Source organism: Apiospora hydei (assembly GCF_038363865.1).
Source record: "Apiospora hydei strain CBS 114990 chromosome Unknown utg000004l_segment0_segment0, whole genome shotgun sequence".
In the NCBI taxonomy this organism is placed as follows: Eukaryota; Fungi; Ascomycota; class Sordariomycetes; order Amphisphaeriales; family Apiosporaceae; genus Apiospora; species Apiospora hydei.
Window position 1 is genome coordinate 483,333 of NW_027117363.1, and position 17,394 is coordinate 500,726.

Genomic DNA, 17,394 nt, shown 5'->3' on the forward strand with positions numbered 1-17,394 from the left:
GGCAAAGATTCCCCAAACGCTCATGACCTGTTCTATTCCCCTCTTTGCTTCCGCTATTTCAGTTCGGCCTGAAACAGAGGGCCCTTCATATACTCGAATTGCTTACGAGCTTGTCACCTGTATCATTACCTCCTTCTGACACGATGGCGAATATTCCCACCGAGAAAGCCCCCAAGCCGGGTCTCAATATCTACGGCTTCGACTCCCCCAATCCCGCCAAGTGCAGGATCATGGCCGAAGATCATCTGCACGTCGGCCGCGGATCGTCGGAGCTCATCGCGTTCGAGGAGGCGAAGAGGCGTCCGCTCCGCGTTGAGAGGCTCAAGTGCACGCAGAGATAAGACGGCCACGATGCGCCCGGCCAAGAGGCCGCTCGAAGGCATGAGCGCGACGGCATGTCGGATGGCCGTGTGGTTCCAGAGGTGGTATTCGATCTCTCCCAGCTCGATCCGGTTGCCGCGGACCTTGACCTGGTTGTCCTTGCGCTTGACGAAGCTGACGGAGCTGTCGAGGTTGTATCTACCGAGGTCGCCGGTGAGATACATCCTCCTGCCCGAGCGCCCGTTGCGCGTCGCGAAGACAGGATCGACCACGAACGCCGCGGCCGTCTTCTCCGGCTCGTTGAGATACCCTCGGGCGAGCAGCGGGCCCTCGATGAGGATCTCGCCTACACTGCCGACCGGGACCAGGCGGTTGTAGTCGGCCGGGTCAACCAGCCACATGAAAGCGCCGACCTGGGCCCCAAAGTTAGCCGGGTCTGCGTCGGCCGAAACCCCAACGTTGCAGGCCATGGCGATGCAGCACTCGGCAGGCCCGTAGATCAACGACAGGCACGTGTGGTCCGCCAGAGTCTCGACTGTTTCCTTGCGCACGCGCTCGCCTCCGAGGGCGATGAAGTCCACGCCCTCGACGTCTTGCGGGGTCAGGAGGCTGGCCACGGTAGGGGTGAGACAGGCCCAATTGGCTCGGTACTTCTTCAGCGCGCCGCCCAGGTCGTTCATTCTTTCGAACTCGGACGGGACGCAGACCGTCCCACCTCGCATGAGCGTGGTGAACAGATCCATGATGCTGATGTCGAACATGTACGCAGAGAATTGCAGAACCCTCGAGTCTTTGCCGACTCGCATCGCTTCGCCGTGGGTCCGCGAACTCGACGCGAGTGCGTCGTGTTCGAGCACGATACCCTTGGGCTTCCCCGTGCTTCCCGACGTAAAAACCACAAAAGCTGCGTTCTGTGGCTGTACTTCCGGTGCGATAGTCGCCTCGCTAGGCAGACCAACGCCCGATGAGGGCATGGATGAGAATGTCTCACGGTTCACCACGACGACATGGTCAACAACATCGGCAAACCGCGTCGCGTATTGTGTCGAGGCAACGAGCACCCGTGCGCCAGTGCTCCGGACTATCTCGCTGAGGCGGTTCTGGGGGTGCGATGGATCCAACGCCACACAGGCCCCGCCCGCCTTGATGACGGCGAGCATGGTGACGACGTGCCAGCCCGACTTCTCGAAGCAAAGTGGCACCAGCACTTCGGGGCCGACACTGTGGCCACGCAGCTCCCAGGCCAGGCAATCGGAGAGATGGCCCAGCTCCGAGTAGGTTAGGTCGAGGTCCCAGGGAGCACACGGCAGGGTGGTCGGGATGCTGCCGCACCCTGTCCTCGACAATGTGGTGGACGCAGCGATCGAGCTTGGGCGACGGCTCGGCATTCCACCGCTGCACCTGCTGCTGATTGAGGGTGTCCAGGAGCTCTACATCTCCGAGACGCTTGTTCGCGTCGCCTAGGATGTCGAGAAGAATCGCCTTGATCGCATCGGCTACGAATCGGGCCATCTCATCTGACACGGCAGCGGTCTGGTAGTTGAAACCCAGCCCCAAGGACCCGTGTCCAACCTCAACGTTGAGGGAGCACACGTACTCGGTTGGATCGTAGATGGACATGGGCTCCCAATTTACGGGACTGGACGCATCTTTCGGCGAAGCCCGACGAGTAACCGACATTGAGGTGTTGAACAGCCTGGAGCCTGCGAGTGGCAATTCGTGCTGGATGTCAATGAGCGGCGCATGCTGATGCGGAAGGCCGTCCGCATATTCCTCCTTGATTCTTTTGAGGAGCGATTGTAAGGACTGGTCGCGGTCCAGCATGACTCGGGATACCAGGGTGTTAATCATTGGCCCGCAAATCTGCTGCGCGTCCTCGCCCATGTCGATATCTCGACCCGAGGTCATGTAGCCAAAGCATACATCATCAGATCCCGTGTACAGGCCAATGACGATAGCCCAAATCAACTGGAAGACGTTCGACAACGTAATGTCGTTATCAATGCACAGCCTCTCGACATCGCTAGACAACTCGTCGAGAGGCATGACGATGGTCCTGTTCGAGTTCGCGACCTTAGACCCATATTGCTGTAAGTATGGGAAAAGGCAGGGAGTGATGTTCTCCAGGTAGCCTTTCCAGTAGTCGATCTGGCGCCTCACATCAAAGCCCCGCAGGAAGTCGACGTAAGCTTCGTATCCTGCAATGCTGGAACCGTGACGAGGTGCATTGTTCGTATCTTGGTAAGCGGTAACAAGGTCGTTCATGACGATGGTCCACGAGTGGGCATCAACTATGGCGTGATTCACGAGAAGACAAGCATACACCCCAGCGTTTTCGTCTCTAAGGAACGCCAGGCCATGCGGCGAATCAAACGAGTGATAGGTCTCGCTTCTCCAGGTCCTGAGGAACAACACGGGGTCAGAGACGCCCTCGCCCACGAGTGAGACATTGGGGGCCCCATCGCGGACGACGACCTGGTCGAAGAAGTGATCGCCCTCGCTCTCGATGAAGCGAGTGCGAAAGATGGGATGGCGTTGTACTACGCGTGCCCACGCTTGAGCCAGTCGGTGCATGTCCAGCTCCGAGCCATCGGCACCGGAAATCCTGGCGATGAGGCGGGTAACGTACTGTTCCGCGTCTTTTTGCTGGCTGATCAGAATGCCCTGCTGCATCGGGGTGCACGGGTACAGATCCTCTACATCGCCTGGCGCGACGCTGTCACCAAGCCGCTGCACTGTCGCCTCGAGTTGGCTTTGAAGCAGATTCGACCTCGGGAAATCGACGACAGTCAAAAGCGCGGGCAGTTGTTGAGTAACCATGATCATATGCTTCATTGTCTCGGCTATATCGTGTATCCAAGTCTGGATCTTCTCCTTTTTCTCGGTCTTCTTATGGAAGCTGGTATGAATTGCGAGCTCGCCGTCGATGATCATGGCGGAAATCTCAAACAGACCCAGTCGTGGTAGTGAGGGATCGTTGTTGATGAGCGCCTCGTCGCCGTAGCGAATAGGTTCAAAGATGGATTCCGACGATTCAAATTGCTGTTGGAGACCGAAGTAGTTGAACACGAGCTCCATTGTGTAGGGATTCATGTCAAATGTCGTATCCCTCGGTGGCCCGTACCGTCGAGCGAACTCGATCCGGCCACGCTCAGCCCCGGACTTCCGAGCGATTCTTACCAGCTTGAGGGCGTCGACTGCTGCCGTCGCTTCCGAAAGGTCGACGGTAACGGGGGTTATAGTAGTGAACCACCCGACTGTGCGCGAGACGTCCTCGTCACTATGACCAGCCTCTCGGCCGTGCTGCTCGCTGAATGCAGAAGGGACCGGGCGGTCGGGAAAATTCTTCTTGAATGCTAAAAGCACAGAGACGAGTATCATGTCGACCACTTCGACGTTGGCAACTGTGGCGGCAACGGCCAACATGTCCCTAGTCGTCTGCGGGCAGAGATTCACCATCACATACTCAACGGACCCGTAGCAGTTGGGCTCCGATCCCATGCCCCAGTACTCCAGGTCGCTGGTATACTGCATCGGCTTTTCCTGGGGGCGCCCGAGAAGGCTCGCCTCTTGCCGTTCGACCCAGGCGGGGAACGACATGGACGCAGGCGCAATAGTGCGGCCGAGCAGGAGATCCTGCAGATCTCCGGCGACGATGCGCCAGCTCACCAAGTCAACCACCAAATGGTGGCAAATCAGGGACAGGTAACGGCCGTTTGGCGCCGTGACGAGTGTCGCGACGAAAAGGGGTCCCGCCTGAAAGTTGGTGGCGCGCTGTCGTCTAGCGTTGATGGCGAAGACCTCATCCATGGAGGGCTTCTAGCACTTCAAAGTCCAGACAGTGACGCGCCAAACTCTGTATTGTTTAGGCCCAGACAGCGCCGGTCCGCTGAAACCTCGCCCGCAACATGTCATGGGTTTTGATAATCTTTAACAAAGCAGTCCGGATAGATTCTGCAGATGGGCTTGCCAGTACCTTCAGCAGTAAACTCTGGTTGAAGTGATTCATGCCATCGCCTGCATATCCAAAGTGAAGTCTTTGAATAGGACTTAGGCCGAATGCGACGTCGGTGAAGTGGTCGGGCTTGGACACGGCGACATCCCGGAGGACCGGCACCATCTTGGTGGACAATGCGGTCAAGGAGGTTGATTGAAGCACATCTCGAACGCTCAGTCGAAATCCAAGGGCCAGGCAACGCGAGGTCAGTTGCATTGCCGAGATGGAGTCACCTCCGGCCGCGATGAACGAGCTGCGCAAGTTGACAAGCTCGGCAGGCTTATTCAGCAGCCCCGAGATGGCAGCGATAAGGACATTCTCTTCCGCGCTGGCGCTGGTAGAGTCTATGTTTGGACGACCTACAATCTCCGCGTAGACGTCTAGAGACACAGAAGAGAGCCACCTATCGAGAAGCTTCCGGTCGAGCTTTCCCGACGAGAGAGACGGCAGCTTCTCCACCACGATCCAATAGCTTGGCACCATGTAGGGAGCGAGGCGTCGACGGGCCTCGTCTGACAGCCTCTCCACAAGGGCCGAAGCACCTTCGTTGCGTGTCGTATGGATGACGACCGGGGGGGCAGACTCGGGCTCTGCGAGCACCGGCGATGGGGAGATGACGGCCACGATGGCGTCTTTGAAAGGACCCCGCCTCGGTAATAGAACAGCTGCGCTGGCGGACATCGAGTACTCAATCTCGCTTAGTTCCACTCTCTGCCCTCGGAGCTTGACCTGGGAGTCTTTCCTCCCCATGAATGAGAGAGTTCCATCTGCGTTGAGGCGAACCAAGTCTCCCGTCAGGTAGAAGCGAGTACTCGTATCCTTCGCCCAGTCGAGCGCCGACACGAACGAATCTGCCGTTTTCTCGGCGTCGTTGAGATAGCCACGAGACAGGATCGGCCCTGACATTACGAGCTCCCCGATGCCGCCGATGGGAGTCAGCCGGTTAGGGTTCGTGGGCTCCACAACAGAAGCCGTCGACCCGATGGCATACCCGATGTTGGCATGGTCAATCGTATCCGTCGTGAATTCAAGCATGGTGCTGAATACGGTGCACTCGGTCGGCCCGTAGGCGATGATGAGTCGGGTTGCGGAAGCCCAGGCCTCGGTGACGTCAGACGCCACCGGCTCGCCGCCAATAACGATGGTCTTGAGGGAGGGGACCTGGTGCGGTTGCAGCGTGCGCACGAGGGACGGGGTGAAGAAAGCCCAGGAGACTTGGAAGGCGTCCATGGCAGCGGCGAGACCGTCGGTCCGGTCGTGGTCGGACGGGATGCAGACACAGCCGCCTGCGCGCAGCGTGCAGAAGATCTCGGCGATGCACCCGTCGAAGGTGTAAGTCGTGTTTTGCAGGACGCGCGAGTCCGATGTAAAATGCATTGCCTTCATCACTCTCTCCATGCTGGAGCATAAGGCGACGTGTTGAATCACGACACCTTTCGGCTGTCCCGTGCTCCCCGAAGTGAAGATGGCATAAGCGTCGTCTTGAGGTGAAACCTGCGGTAAAACCTTCTTCTGGTCTGGGAAATTGATTTGGCTGACGATGCGGTCTGGGCTAAGGACGAACAAGGATGGACCGAGCGAGGAGCAGACGGACTGCGTCTCTTCCGTTGCAATAACCACCCGGCTCGAGGACCGCGTGAGAATGTTGGCTAGACGGTCTTGTGGATGCGAAGGATCGAGAGGAATGAAGGCACAGCCGGCTTTGAGTACAGCCAGCATGGATATTATGACCCATCTGGACTTCCGAGCTCATATAGCAATGAAAGAGCCGCGTTCCAGGTCAGGGTGAGTGCCCAGTAGTTCAAGGGCTAATAGATCCGAAAGCTCCTCAACCTGGCGGTAGGTAAATGTGCCATCCCAGGACGATACGGCCTCTGACTCCGGACTCTCGTAGGCTTTGGTGCTGATAAGTTGATGCATGGTGTGCTCCACTGGTTGTTCCATGGACGCCTCCGCCCATTTCATGATCTGCGATCTATCCCGACTACTGAGAACGTCAAGATGACCAATCTGCATCTTTGGGCTCCCCATGATGGATTGGATTGCCTGAGAATACGTTGCCAGAATGCTGTCGGCCTGGGCTTGGGACATCCGGTTGTTCCAATGACCGAGGTCTAGTGTCAGCATGGTCTCGGTGATAGAGAAGTTCAGCGTCAGGTCGAATTCAGTCGGCTGGTATTGGTCTATCATCTCGATTTGAAGGCCGGTGGAACTGTTGCTCACATTGGACGCAGGGAGGATCGATATAGCTGTCGAGAAGATGGGTTGACTTGACCCCAAGGCGTGCTGTATCTCTCCCAGATGTACGTATTGATGCGAGAGCGCAGACAGCACATCTTCTTGTACCGAGTTGATCGCGTCGCGCACGCTCAGGTCACTTGATACATCGCATTGGCAGGGCAGAACATTGATCAGAGGGCCGACGATCTGTTCGACATCGTCCACTGGGGCCTCTCGTCCCGACGTCAAAACCCCGAAGACCACGTCGTGCCGGTTGAGGAGCCGGCTCAAAACCAGGGCCCAGGCGAATTGCAGTACCGCAGCCACTGTGACGTCGTGTTTGCTCGCAAATTCTCGAAGTTCGCCATAGTCCGGCATCGACTGTCTTGTGTAGACCAGAGCCTTGTTCGCCTCGTCGGCATCCTTGTAGGTTGTCGTCTGCGGAAGAGTACAAGGATCGAGATCTGAAAGGCACTTCTTCCAGAAGACAAGTGATTCGCTCCAATCGCTTTCCTCCAGAAAATCCAAGTATGTGGAGTAAGAGGCTGCGACGGAGTCGGGAAGTGAGTTGGAGATGGCACTTATGAGATCTCCCATGAGTATACGCATGGAGTATCCGTCGAAAATAAGATGCGAGATGTCCAACTTGATAAGGAACTCCTCGTCGCTTCGGTGGCAAATTGTCATGGCGTGGGGAGGCTGGTCATGCCTCCTCGTCGTCTTGTGCCCTTTGAGGACGGCAGAGGCATCGATTGGCATGTTTCGAAAGTCGAACATGGTCGGTCCGACTTGAAATTTTCGAAGTATCACCTGCTCAAACGCGCCAGGCCGTGACGTACTCTCCCTGCAGTATGTTCGGAGTATCGAGTGCCGGTTCACAACACCTTGCCAAGCATCTGCTATTTGCTGACAGTCCAGGGTGTCTTGCGCGGAGAGCCTGAACGTGAAGGAGCATTCATATTGTCCATCCTCCTTGACCTGACTGAGAAGTAGAGACTCTTGCATGGGTGAGCAGCTTATCACGCTCTCGATGTCAGTTGCGACTGCATCGCGAGCGCCGTTGAAGTACCCATCATCGACGCCCTGCGGGTTGGGAGTGCTCCCGACGAGTTGTTTGGGCTTACAGCTCGGCTTGTTCGTATCCGTGGGTAGAGGAGATACCACTTTGGCAAGCTCGGCAATGGTTCGACAGCGAATGACATCAGCCACAGTAAGGAGCATTCCATCCTGTCGGCCCATCGAGATTACTCTCATGGCAGAGGCTGAGTCTCCCCAAGGTTCAAAAACGATTCGTTTCGTCCGATCTTGGAGGGTTCGATCTGGAGTATCTTGGCCCAGATTGTCTGAAGCTTCTGCTCGACAGCGCCAATGGGCTCCTCAATTGGGCCACCTGATGCTGCCATAAAGACTCTCTCATAAATATCTGTGCTCATGTCTTGAAGGAACTGCAGCAGCGAATGACGATCAAGCTTGTCGGTGATGGTTAACGGGTACGATTTGACGACAATCCATAAGGTTGGTACCATGTATTCCGGGATACGCTCGCGAATGGCTGTTCCAAGCCCTTGTAGCAGTTCCAAAGAGGCTTCTTCGGAGATGAAGGTGATGGGTCCCTGTTGAATTTGTTTTTCTTCCGGAAACGGCTCTCTGGGAACAAGAAAACCAGTCAACTTGCCGGCGCACTTCCCTGGCTGGGCAAAAAGACCGCGGCTTGTTTGACTCGATTTGTCGCCAGAATGGACTGTTCGACGTCGAGCAGCTCCACCCTCTGCCCCCTCACCTTGACCATCACTATATTCATGTTAGGCATGTTGCATTGGAAACCCTTACACGGGATGACTTACTATCGCTGCGGCCGCTAAAGCTCAAGCTCCCGTCGGAGTTGAGATACATCAGATCGCCCGTCCGACAAAACCGGAAGCCTTCACGTGGCGTCGGCATCCATGCGGCACTGCGAACGAAAACAGATTCTGTCATCTCCGGCATGTCCAGATACGACGACGCCGTGGAGCTGCTGTAGACCAAAACCTCGCCCACGGTCCCGATCGGCACCAGGCGGTTGTGGTCCGAAGGGTCCACCAGCCAGCAACTCCCATACGAGTGTCCGACGTTTCGGACGTCGCTCAGCTCGCCAAGCCTGTGGTTGAAGGTCACCAGAGCGTTCTCAGAACTGGCGTACGCGTAAAATGCGGCCATACAGGACCTCCAGCGCATAGCTTCGGCCTGGCTCATAGGCTCTCCTAGCACCAGCAGGGTCTTGAGATGTTTGATGTCGGTAGGCGACAGAGAGCGCAGTACCGAGGGAACAAGACAAGCCCACTCAACCCGAGTCTGGTTCATGAAAGCAACCAGGTCGTTCGCCTTTTGGTGCTCCGAGGGTATGCAGACGCAGGTTCCAACTGTGCAAATGGCCACGAGGATCTCGTAGATGGCAGGTGTAAAGTTATACGATGCGAATTGAAGGGTACGATCGACGGTGTTCATAGACGCCACGTTTGCCGCAGCTGAGCAGAATGCGGCATGGGGTACAGTGATCCCCTTGGGTTTGCCGGTAGACCCAGAAGTAAAGAGGATGTACGCAGTATCCTCGGGCTGTACAACTGGTGCTTCCAGTTCGGTTCCTGCTGATGCATCCATATGGCTTTGGTCGATCGTCAAGACGTTCTCATGCACCTCCTCGGCGGTGGAAACGCATCCTGGGGTCGATATGATGGCGGCGGCATTGGAAGCCTGGACTATCTGTTGCAGTCGTGGTAGTGGTTGTTGCATATCCACGGGCACCAGTACCGCACCAGCCATGAAGACGGACATCCAAGCTGCGACAACAAGCTTGGATTTCTCGGAGCAAACCATGACGGCATCTCCTTTCTGGACCCCAAGGGCTTGGATTTGTCTTGACAACTGGGTCGAAAGTACTCCGAGCTGCGAGTACGTAAGCTGCCCGTCCCAGGCATCGACAGCCACTTCATTGGGCTGGAGCGTCGCAAATCGCAGAAATTGGGTGTGGATGCACTCCGGGACATATTTTGGGGGGTTTGCGTTCCATGAACGAATCTGGTCGAGCTGAGCAGGTGGCAATAAGTCGAGACTCTGGACGGAGACATCCGGCTGTTGCACAATGCATTCCAGAGCAAATTGAACGACTTGACCTAAGTTTCGAGCCTGCATGACAGAGAGATGGCCAGTTCGAAATGATATCTCGAGGGAGTCCATGGTGGAAGCAAGAGTGAGGATGATGGGAAACTTGAATAAAATTAGAAGTGAATTTTACAGCTGAGGAGGGAGGCTGGTTGACATACGTTCTTATGAAGCCTCCGTTTATCTTCACTGGTGATGGCGTGGTCGCTGGCAATAAGTGTATTGCATGGGAACTTCATGCCATCGACCATGTTCCAGTTATCGACTTGGACGGCCGGAGCATCCTCGGATTCCAGCTGGCTGGCTTGATGTGAGATCTCGGAGACGCGTGTATCAGGAGATAATTTAAGCAAGACAAGCCGCAATGTTTTGCTAGTATTACTAGCGCCATTACAAGGCGTCCTGACAGCTTCCATGAAGGTTACCGCCTCGTTTCCTGAGTAGAGACGTAGAGCAAGAGCCCAAGCAGTCCTCACCCGGGCGAGGATGCTTGAGCCGGCTCCCGCTTTCCCTATCTGGATCTGTTGGGTAGCGCATACCTCCGTGTCACCAATGACACCGTCGTTTCGGACGGGGAAGTGGCAAGTGACTCTTCCTGCCGCACTATCAAGCCAGTCGATAGTAGATGATGCCATTCTGAGTGGCTAGGAATGAATGACCTAGGAGCGAATGTGAGTACAACAATAGAGGCAGGGCAGACTTACAGTCAGGCAGGAACACTAAGATGCGTATAGTCGTTTCTTCAGGCGTTTTGCTAATTCAAATGGGTGAATGGCTCTAGTTACATGCAAAGAGGTTCACAGTATAGACAAGCCGGAGGACAATGCTCAGTATAGAGAGACGCTTCAAAGCAATAAGGCCAGCATGTATTCAGTTGCAGACCTCTAATGCTTCAATGGCTTCAAAGACACACTGAGAATGTGGCTGAAGGCCATTGAAGCAGGGGGATGTCTGTGTCCAATCAGAGTCAGCCATGGCGTTGGCGATAGAGTCCTGGTTACAAGGCAATAAGCTTATGCCGAAGGATGCGATAGGAAGCTTGATACGACCAGGGTCGTGTGGGTACATGCCAAGGTATCACACCCCGGGCTTGGATCGTTGATAACCTGGCCCCAATATCGTTCGAGTTGGTTACATTCGGCGCCCATGCAGTAAGCAGCGAGGGTTTGGTGGATTTCGATTGCAGATGTCAGCTTACATACTCCGCACTGCCAGTATTCTTTACCTTGGACCAATCAGAGTAGCAGGCTTTGATCAGGGTCCGAACCTGGCAACTCAACCAACATTGCCGGGTATTTGGTTAGCGCCCGCGCCTTACGCCTTACCCCTTTAGGCTGGTGCGGGCGGCACGAAAAGCTTAGGTACAGAGAAGTCCTGGCGAGGGCTGTTGAGTTCGTCCCCTGACGCCTCTTTCTCCCTAGAGCCCGTTCTGTTCTGCTTGGCTCGTGTACGAGAACATAGGGGAAAGAATAGGGACTTGTACTTTCAACACTTTCAAAGGTCAAATTCATCAAAAGACCAAACTGAGGCTACCTTCGACTTGGCATACGGCCAAACCCAAGCAATGATGTGCCCCGATGCCGATAATAACGTCTTCGGCCCGTGGGCCGGGCCGCTTTGTCGCGGAGGGCTCGATTTCACCTTTCCATTTGAGCTTGTATTCTTTACTCTTTTGCCTACCGCCGCCTTTATTTCGGTCGCATTGTGCCGAGTCTGGCCCGACAGACGGTCCGAGTCGATACTGTGTGCTCCGGGACGTCTACGGCCCTTCAAGCTCGTAGGCATACTCCCACTCCCTCGGCTTTCGGCGGTTCTGACTCTTGGATAATGCAATCATAGGCCATACTCGGTGTTACGGCCGCAAGCTCAGTAGCTTTCCTCGCACTAACCAGCCTCGTCCATGGACCCAGCCCTTCACTGGCCATTGCCGCCGCGAGCGTTGAATGCCTCGCTATTCTCCTGACCATCTGCCTGTCCAGCTGGCAACACAAATCGTCTCCAAGACCATCGACGGTCATCACTCTATATTTCATCTCCAATGTCATCCTCAATCTATCCACTGCGCGGACGCTATGGCTCATCCACGGCTCGTCAGCCATCACGCTCGTATACGTGGTGGAAATGTGTTTAAAGGCCGGCTACGTAGTTGCCGAGAACGTCGAAAAGAAGGGTTTGCTGGTCGACTCCGCGCGTTACAGCCCCGAGGAACTCGCCGGTCCCGTGAGCTTCAACATGTTTGGCTGGCTCTGGTCCCTGTTGCATCACGGCTACACGACGCTCCTGACAATTTCCCTGTTGATACCACTTGCGACAGATATGAGAGGCGAAAGCCTAGCTCCAGACCTCAGTACGTGCTTCTCGGTACATGTCCTACTCCACCATGATGTGTCTTGGCTGTCTCTGACTGAATCGGCGGTAGGAGGCATGAGGGACCAACTTGGTCGCCGGAGTCTATTAGCTCAATTGGTCTCACGTTTGCGACGAGCATGCCTGCTTGCCATCATTCCTCGACTGTTCCTGCTGGGATTCACCCTTGCCCAGCCCTTTTTGATATTCACAACCGTCGAGTACATCAGCGTCCCCTTTGATGAACGAGTCAGGGATGAAGGACGACTTCTCGTATTTGCGTTCCTGATCACCTTTGTCGGCTACTCTGTACGTTCGTCAAAACCAAATTGGGTTGGAAAATCTGCTGACTGGACCAGCTCTCTAACGCCCTGTACTGGCACCTCGTCAACCGGTTGATGATGAAGGTACGCGGAAGTCTAGTGGCTCTGATATACTCCAGTTCTTTCTCCAGCGTCAGACCAATCGCCGGGGACACTACCTCTCTCACCCTCATGACCGTCGACGTCGAGAAGGCTATGCTGGCGTTTGAAGACCTCCATGAACTATGGGTCAGTTTGATACATGTTGCCATCGCGGTATACGTCCTCGCTGTACAGATGTCGTGGGCCTGTATTGCCCCCATCCTGGTGTGCATCAGTGTGTCTAGCCTTTCCGATCGAACTCTCGACCCTCACTGACGCTGCGTATCTAGTCTGCCTGATACTTACCGCACCAATTGCTGGCAAGGTCGGCACGGCCCAGAAGTCATGGAATGCTGCCGTTCAAGTGAGGATAAATATGACTGCCGCTGTACTTACTCATCTCAAGGAGATACGATTGCTGGGGCTTGGAGCTCGGGCCGCAGCCATCCTACGGAAACTACGGAAAGAAGAGGTTGAGAAGTCGCAACTCTTTCGCGTCTTGATGGTTGTGGTTCTCACTTTATGTAAGTCGTGAGAGAACCGAGTCCCACATTTTTTGCCCATTACTGACACTCCGTGTAGCTCAAGTAACCGTCGGTAAGATCCCCTAACTTTTCATGTTTCCAGCGTCTCCTATTAACACATCTCAGCTTTGGGACCATTCGCAACATTCGCCCTTTACAGCATCGTTCTCAAGACCTCCCACGGCGGAGACCTGTTGCCTGCTCAAGCTTTCACCTCTTTGAGTCTGGTCAATCTCATAGCCTCCCCCATTGGAACACTTGTACAGGCCATTCCCAGCTTCATGGCCGGAATGTCTTCCTTGTCGCGCATACATGCGTATGTCAGCGCCAATAGTCTTGGGCTCGAAGCAGAGCGCGGTGAGAAACTTTACTCAGATACAGCTGACAGTACAAGCTCTCAATCTGCCGCATTCGATAGAGATCACAAGGACGAGAAACATTTGACTCAGATTGCCGAGCAAAAGGACGATGAGGCCTTTGTTGGTAGTCTCAAGTCGGCGAGCTTTGGCTGGGAGGAAACGAACCCTGTACTGAAAGATATCGACGTGAGTATCCGCAAAGGCTCCATAACAGCTGTTCTTGGTCCTGTAGGTTCTGGTAAGAGCACGCTCCTTCTTGGGCTGTTGGACCTCGTGCCGTTTTCGTCATACTCTGCAAAGAGTATGCCCCGCCATGTTTCATTCTGTCCCCAAGATCCGTGGCTCGTCAGCGGGACGATACGCCGAAACATCGTCTGCTGTGGAGTTTACGATCCCCGGTGGTACAATGAGGTTATAGATGCCTGCTGCTTGGTGGACGACTTCAAGTCCTTTGGCGACGGCGACTTGAAAGAGGCCGGGAACCATGGAGGCAATCTGAGTGGAGGCCAGAAGCAGAGAATTGTAAGCTTACCCCTGGACTGGACCTGGGCTCTCGATCACCGTCTCACTAATCTTCGGGGCTGATAGGCGTTGGCGAGGGCAGTCTACGCGCAGAACAAATTGCTTCTGCTGGATGACCCCCTGAGCGGGGTGGATCGGGCATCTATCCATCACATCTACACCAGATTATTCAGCAACAACGGCCTCCTCCGTCGCCACAATGCCACGGTGCTGATGTGTACTAGCCACAGTATGTAAAACGACCCTATAGCCGCGCGCGATATTCAGAAGCTAACTATGTTCAGAGGATTCCTTGGTTTACTCTGACAACGTCCTTCTTCTAGATGGACAGGGAGCACTAACAGAGGTCCGAGATCCCGCCCGTTCACTACCAGAGGACATGGAGATATCCGCTTGCCCCGGCACTGCTTCGGATACCCACCCCCAACACTCCAAGAACGCAGAGACGCAGACTTCACCAACAATGGACGGCGTGGCCCTGTCAGAGAGTCAAGCCGACCTTGGTCGAAAGACGGGCGACATAAGAGTCTACTGGTTTTACGTGCTAGCTGCCGGACGCCCCAGCGCAGCGCTCTTCCTTCTCTTTTGTGTAGCTTGCGCCTTTTGCTTCCAGTTCACCACGATCTGGGTCCAGTGGTGGTCAGATGCCGCCGGATCCAGCCAGCAACGGCCCCTGGGGTACTACCTCGGCATCTTCGCTGCGCTGTGCTTCGGGTGCCTCGTTGGCCTCGCGTTTGCGTCTTGGACTTTGCTGGTTCGAATGGTCAGCTGCGCCGCTCTACGCTTACACTCGCGTGTCCTCGAGGCCGTCTTCCGGGCCCCGGTCTCCTACGTGAGCTCCGTTGACCACGGGTCGGTCCTCAACCGCTTCAACCAGGACATGCAGCTCATCGACTACAACCTCCCCATGGCCGGTGTAAACACCTACCTCTTCGCCGCCATCTGTGTAGTTCAGGCCATTATTATCTGCACGGCCGCCAAATACGTTGCTATCGCCATCCCCTTCTTCCTGGTCATTATCGTCTTCGTCCAGAGATTCTATCTCAAGACGTCGAGACAGTTGCGGCTGCTCGACATCGAGGCCAAGTCTCCACTTTGTAAGTCCCATAGGCATCCCCATCGCGACCCATGGGCGCCAATGCTAACATGGCATTTCCCCAGACGAAAATTTCCAGGATACCATACGCGGACAGCCATCGCTCCGCGCCTACGGAGAGTCATTCGGCTCCTTCCTGGTCGAAGACCACCGCCGGGTCCTGGACGAGTCCCAGCAACCGATCTATCTGCTCTACAAGGTCCAGCGCTGGCTCGCGCTCGTCCTGGACCTGCTCGTCGCCGGCATCGCAGTCCTGCTGGTCGTCGTCGCGGTCGAGGGCGACCGAGCCATGTCCGGGTCCGACATGGGCGTCGCCCTCGTCAGCCTGACCTCGTTCAACAACTTCCTGACCCTGCTCATCCGCTTCTGGGCCTCCATGGAGACGTCGCTGGGCGCCATTGCCCGGGTCCGCTCCTTCCCGAGCGAGACGCCGGTCGCGCAAGGGGGGGTCGGTGCACCAGCGCTGTCGTCGGACGGGCACGCGGGACCGGGCGCGGGCGGCGTCGTCGAGTTTCGAAACGTCACGGCCCGGCATACGCAAGCGCGTTCGGATGGGCACCAGGCGTCGGGAATTCTGGGCGTCGACCTGACACTGGAGCCGGGCACCAAGGTTGCCATTGTCGGCCGGTCGGTTAGCGGCAAGTCCAGTCTGATATCATCGCTCCTGCGTCTACTCCCGGTAGAAGAAGGGCAGATCCTAGTGGACGGAGTTGACATCTCCACCCTTGACCAGGATATTGTCCAGGGACGCATAAACGCCATCGCCCAAGCCTCTTTCTTCTTCCCCGGGCAGTCTCTCCACGACAACCTAGATCCCCTTGCCATGCCCGACGGCGAAGTGACGAGATCGCATGTCGACCAGTCAGAATGGACCCGTACCATTACGGAGGTACTCGAAAATCTCAATCTATGGACGGAAGTACAGCGACGCGGTGGTTTGCAGGCATTGTACGAGCCTGGCGCTTGGTCTACGGGCCAGCTCCAGCTTCTGGGCCTAGCCCGTGCCATTCTTCGACACCGGCTTCTTGAGTTGGATCCTACCTCGGGTTGGAGGATACTGGTCCTGGACGAAGCCACAAGCAGGTGAGAACTTCCTCAAAGACGTCCTCATAATCCCTCTCTTTTATCTTTAGCTCAATGCACTAACACCCGTTACTTACAACCCCCAGCGTCGATGGAGATACGGCTGCTCTGATGCGGAAGCATATCAACAATGAGTTCGCGGACTATACCGTTTTGTCCATCGTGCACAATTTGGAAGGCGTCGCCGAAGACATGGACCGAATGGTGATGATGGAAAATGGAAGGATTGCTCGGGATGGGAAACCTTGGGCATGACAAGCAGGTCCGATCCCATAAGATACGCGGGGTAGGAGGACTTTCGGATATGTTATCTCATCATCCACGCTGTGTGGTATAGTTTGTAGTCGAGAACACGCTGTCGCATCTCCCGGGTTTAGCCCCCTTCCCGATTCGGCATCGCGCGGTCATGTACCCCTGTCTCCACCTAAATATATATATAAGACTGCCTTCCCATAAAGTCTTTTCGATGTATACTTAACTTCTTTTTTCTCTTTTTTTGTTATAAGATTAACTACGATACTTATTATGCTTATTTTTATAGCTACGAGCCCGACTTAATATTTTTAATCTTATCCTGCGTTTCGACTTAGTCGAACTTTATTATTAATACTGCTTACTTTTTATATTACACATTAATTTTTATATAAATCACGCTAAAAATAATATTCACTTTATTATTACTTTGAGTTTTTTTTAAAGATTAATTACTAGTAAACCCTTCGTAACTATAGAGGCTTCCTTCGTATTTTAAAGGCTGCTCTTATTTTAATAACGTTCGTTTACTCGAAACTATATTAGTATCGCTACCGCGCTGTTACCTTTATTTCGAATATACGACGTTTCGGGATTATCTCTTTTAATTATTTATATATAATTATAAGACCACGTTAATATTTAAACTATATTATTAGCTTTTATTTTAAATAAAGAAGGTGTTACGACGTTAAACTATTAAAAAAGTTCGCGCTTATTAAAAAGGTTTACGTACGCGTTAATTTACGTAGAATAAAAATAGAACGTATAAAAGGTTAAACAGTTAAAGTTTTCCTTAATAATTATAAATACTACTCTAGTCTTAGATTTTATATTATAGCTCTTTAAGCTACGTCTTTATCTTATTTATTACCGTAATTAAATAGACTATAGTAATAAAACCTGTTGTCACCGTGCCTATCTTATCCGCTTGCACCGCCCGTAATAGAAGGTCCTATTCTTACCTTATCTTTAAAAAATTACAAAGCTGCCTTAGCCTCGAATATTAAACGTTTCGCGACTCGCCTCTTTTACTTATATCCCCTTTTTCGGCAAGGCCACGTTAACACTACCTTTAATTATATAACCTCGAATAAAAGGGCGTTTTATTATCGTTTTATTTTTTTAAAAA

The 17,394-nt window shown here is 54.2% G+C and overlaps 4 protein-coding genes across 4 annotated transcripts; 1 reads left to right on the forward strand and 3 right to left on the reverse strand.

Moving 5' to 3' along the window:
• Positions 1-125: 125 nt before the first annotated feature.
• PG997_002666 (uncharacterized protein) lies at positions 126-6,037 on the reverse strand (the record flags this gene model as incomplete). The annotated part of the gene is made up of 3 exons (XM_066806981.1): positions 126-1,589; positions 1,654-4,140; positions 4,298-6,037. The coding sequence occupies 3 exons, from the start codon at positions 6,035-6,037 to the stop codon at positions 126-128; spliced, it is 5,691 nt and encodes a 1,896-aa protein (XP_066670599.1).
• Positions 6,038-6,067: 30 nt separating this feature from the next.
• On the reverse strand, positions 6,068-7,777 carry PG997_002667 (uncharacterized protein; the record flags this gene model as incomplete). The annotated part of the gene is made up of 1 exon (XM_066806982.1): positions 6,068-7,777. One exon carries the CDS (start codon positions 7,775-7,777, stop codon positions 6,068-6,070), a length of 1,710 nt encoding a protein of 569 aa, XP_066670600.1.
• Positions 7,778-7,788: 11 nt separating this feature from the next.
• PG997_002668 (uncharacterized protein) lies at positions 7,789-10,311 on the reverse strand (the record flags this gene model as incomplete). The annotated part of the gene is made up of 3 exons (XM_066806983.1): positions 7,789-8,318; positions 8,383-9,781; positions 9,838-10,311. The coding sequence occupies 3 exons, from the start codon at positions 10,309-10,311 to the stop codon at positions 7,789-7,791; spliced, it is 2,403 nt and encodes an 800-aa protein (XP_066670601.1).
• Positions 10,312-11,243: 932 nt separating this feature from the next.
• PG997_002669 (multidrug resistance protein MDR) lies at positions 11,244-16,265 on the forward strand (the record flags this gene model as incomplete). The annotated part of the gene is made up of 11 exons (XM_066806984.1): positions 11,244-11,453; positions 11,516-12,023; positions 12,096-12,331; positions 12,382-12,661; positions 12,717-12,950; positions 13,009-13,023; positions 13,077-13,831; positions 13,898-14,060; positions 14,116-14,928; positions 14,993-16,010; positions 16,097-16,265. The coding sequence occupies 11 exons, from the start codon at positions 11,244-11,246 to the stop codon at positions 16,263-16,265; spliced, it is 4,401 nt and encodes a 1,466-aa protein (XP_066670602.1).
• Between the last annotated feature and the right edge of the window lie 1,129 nt (positions 16,266-17,394).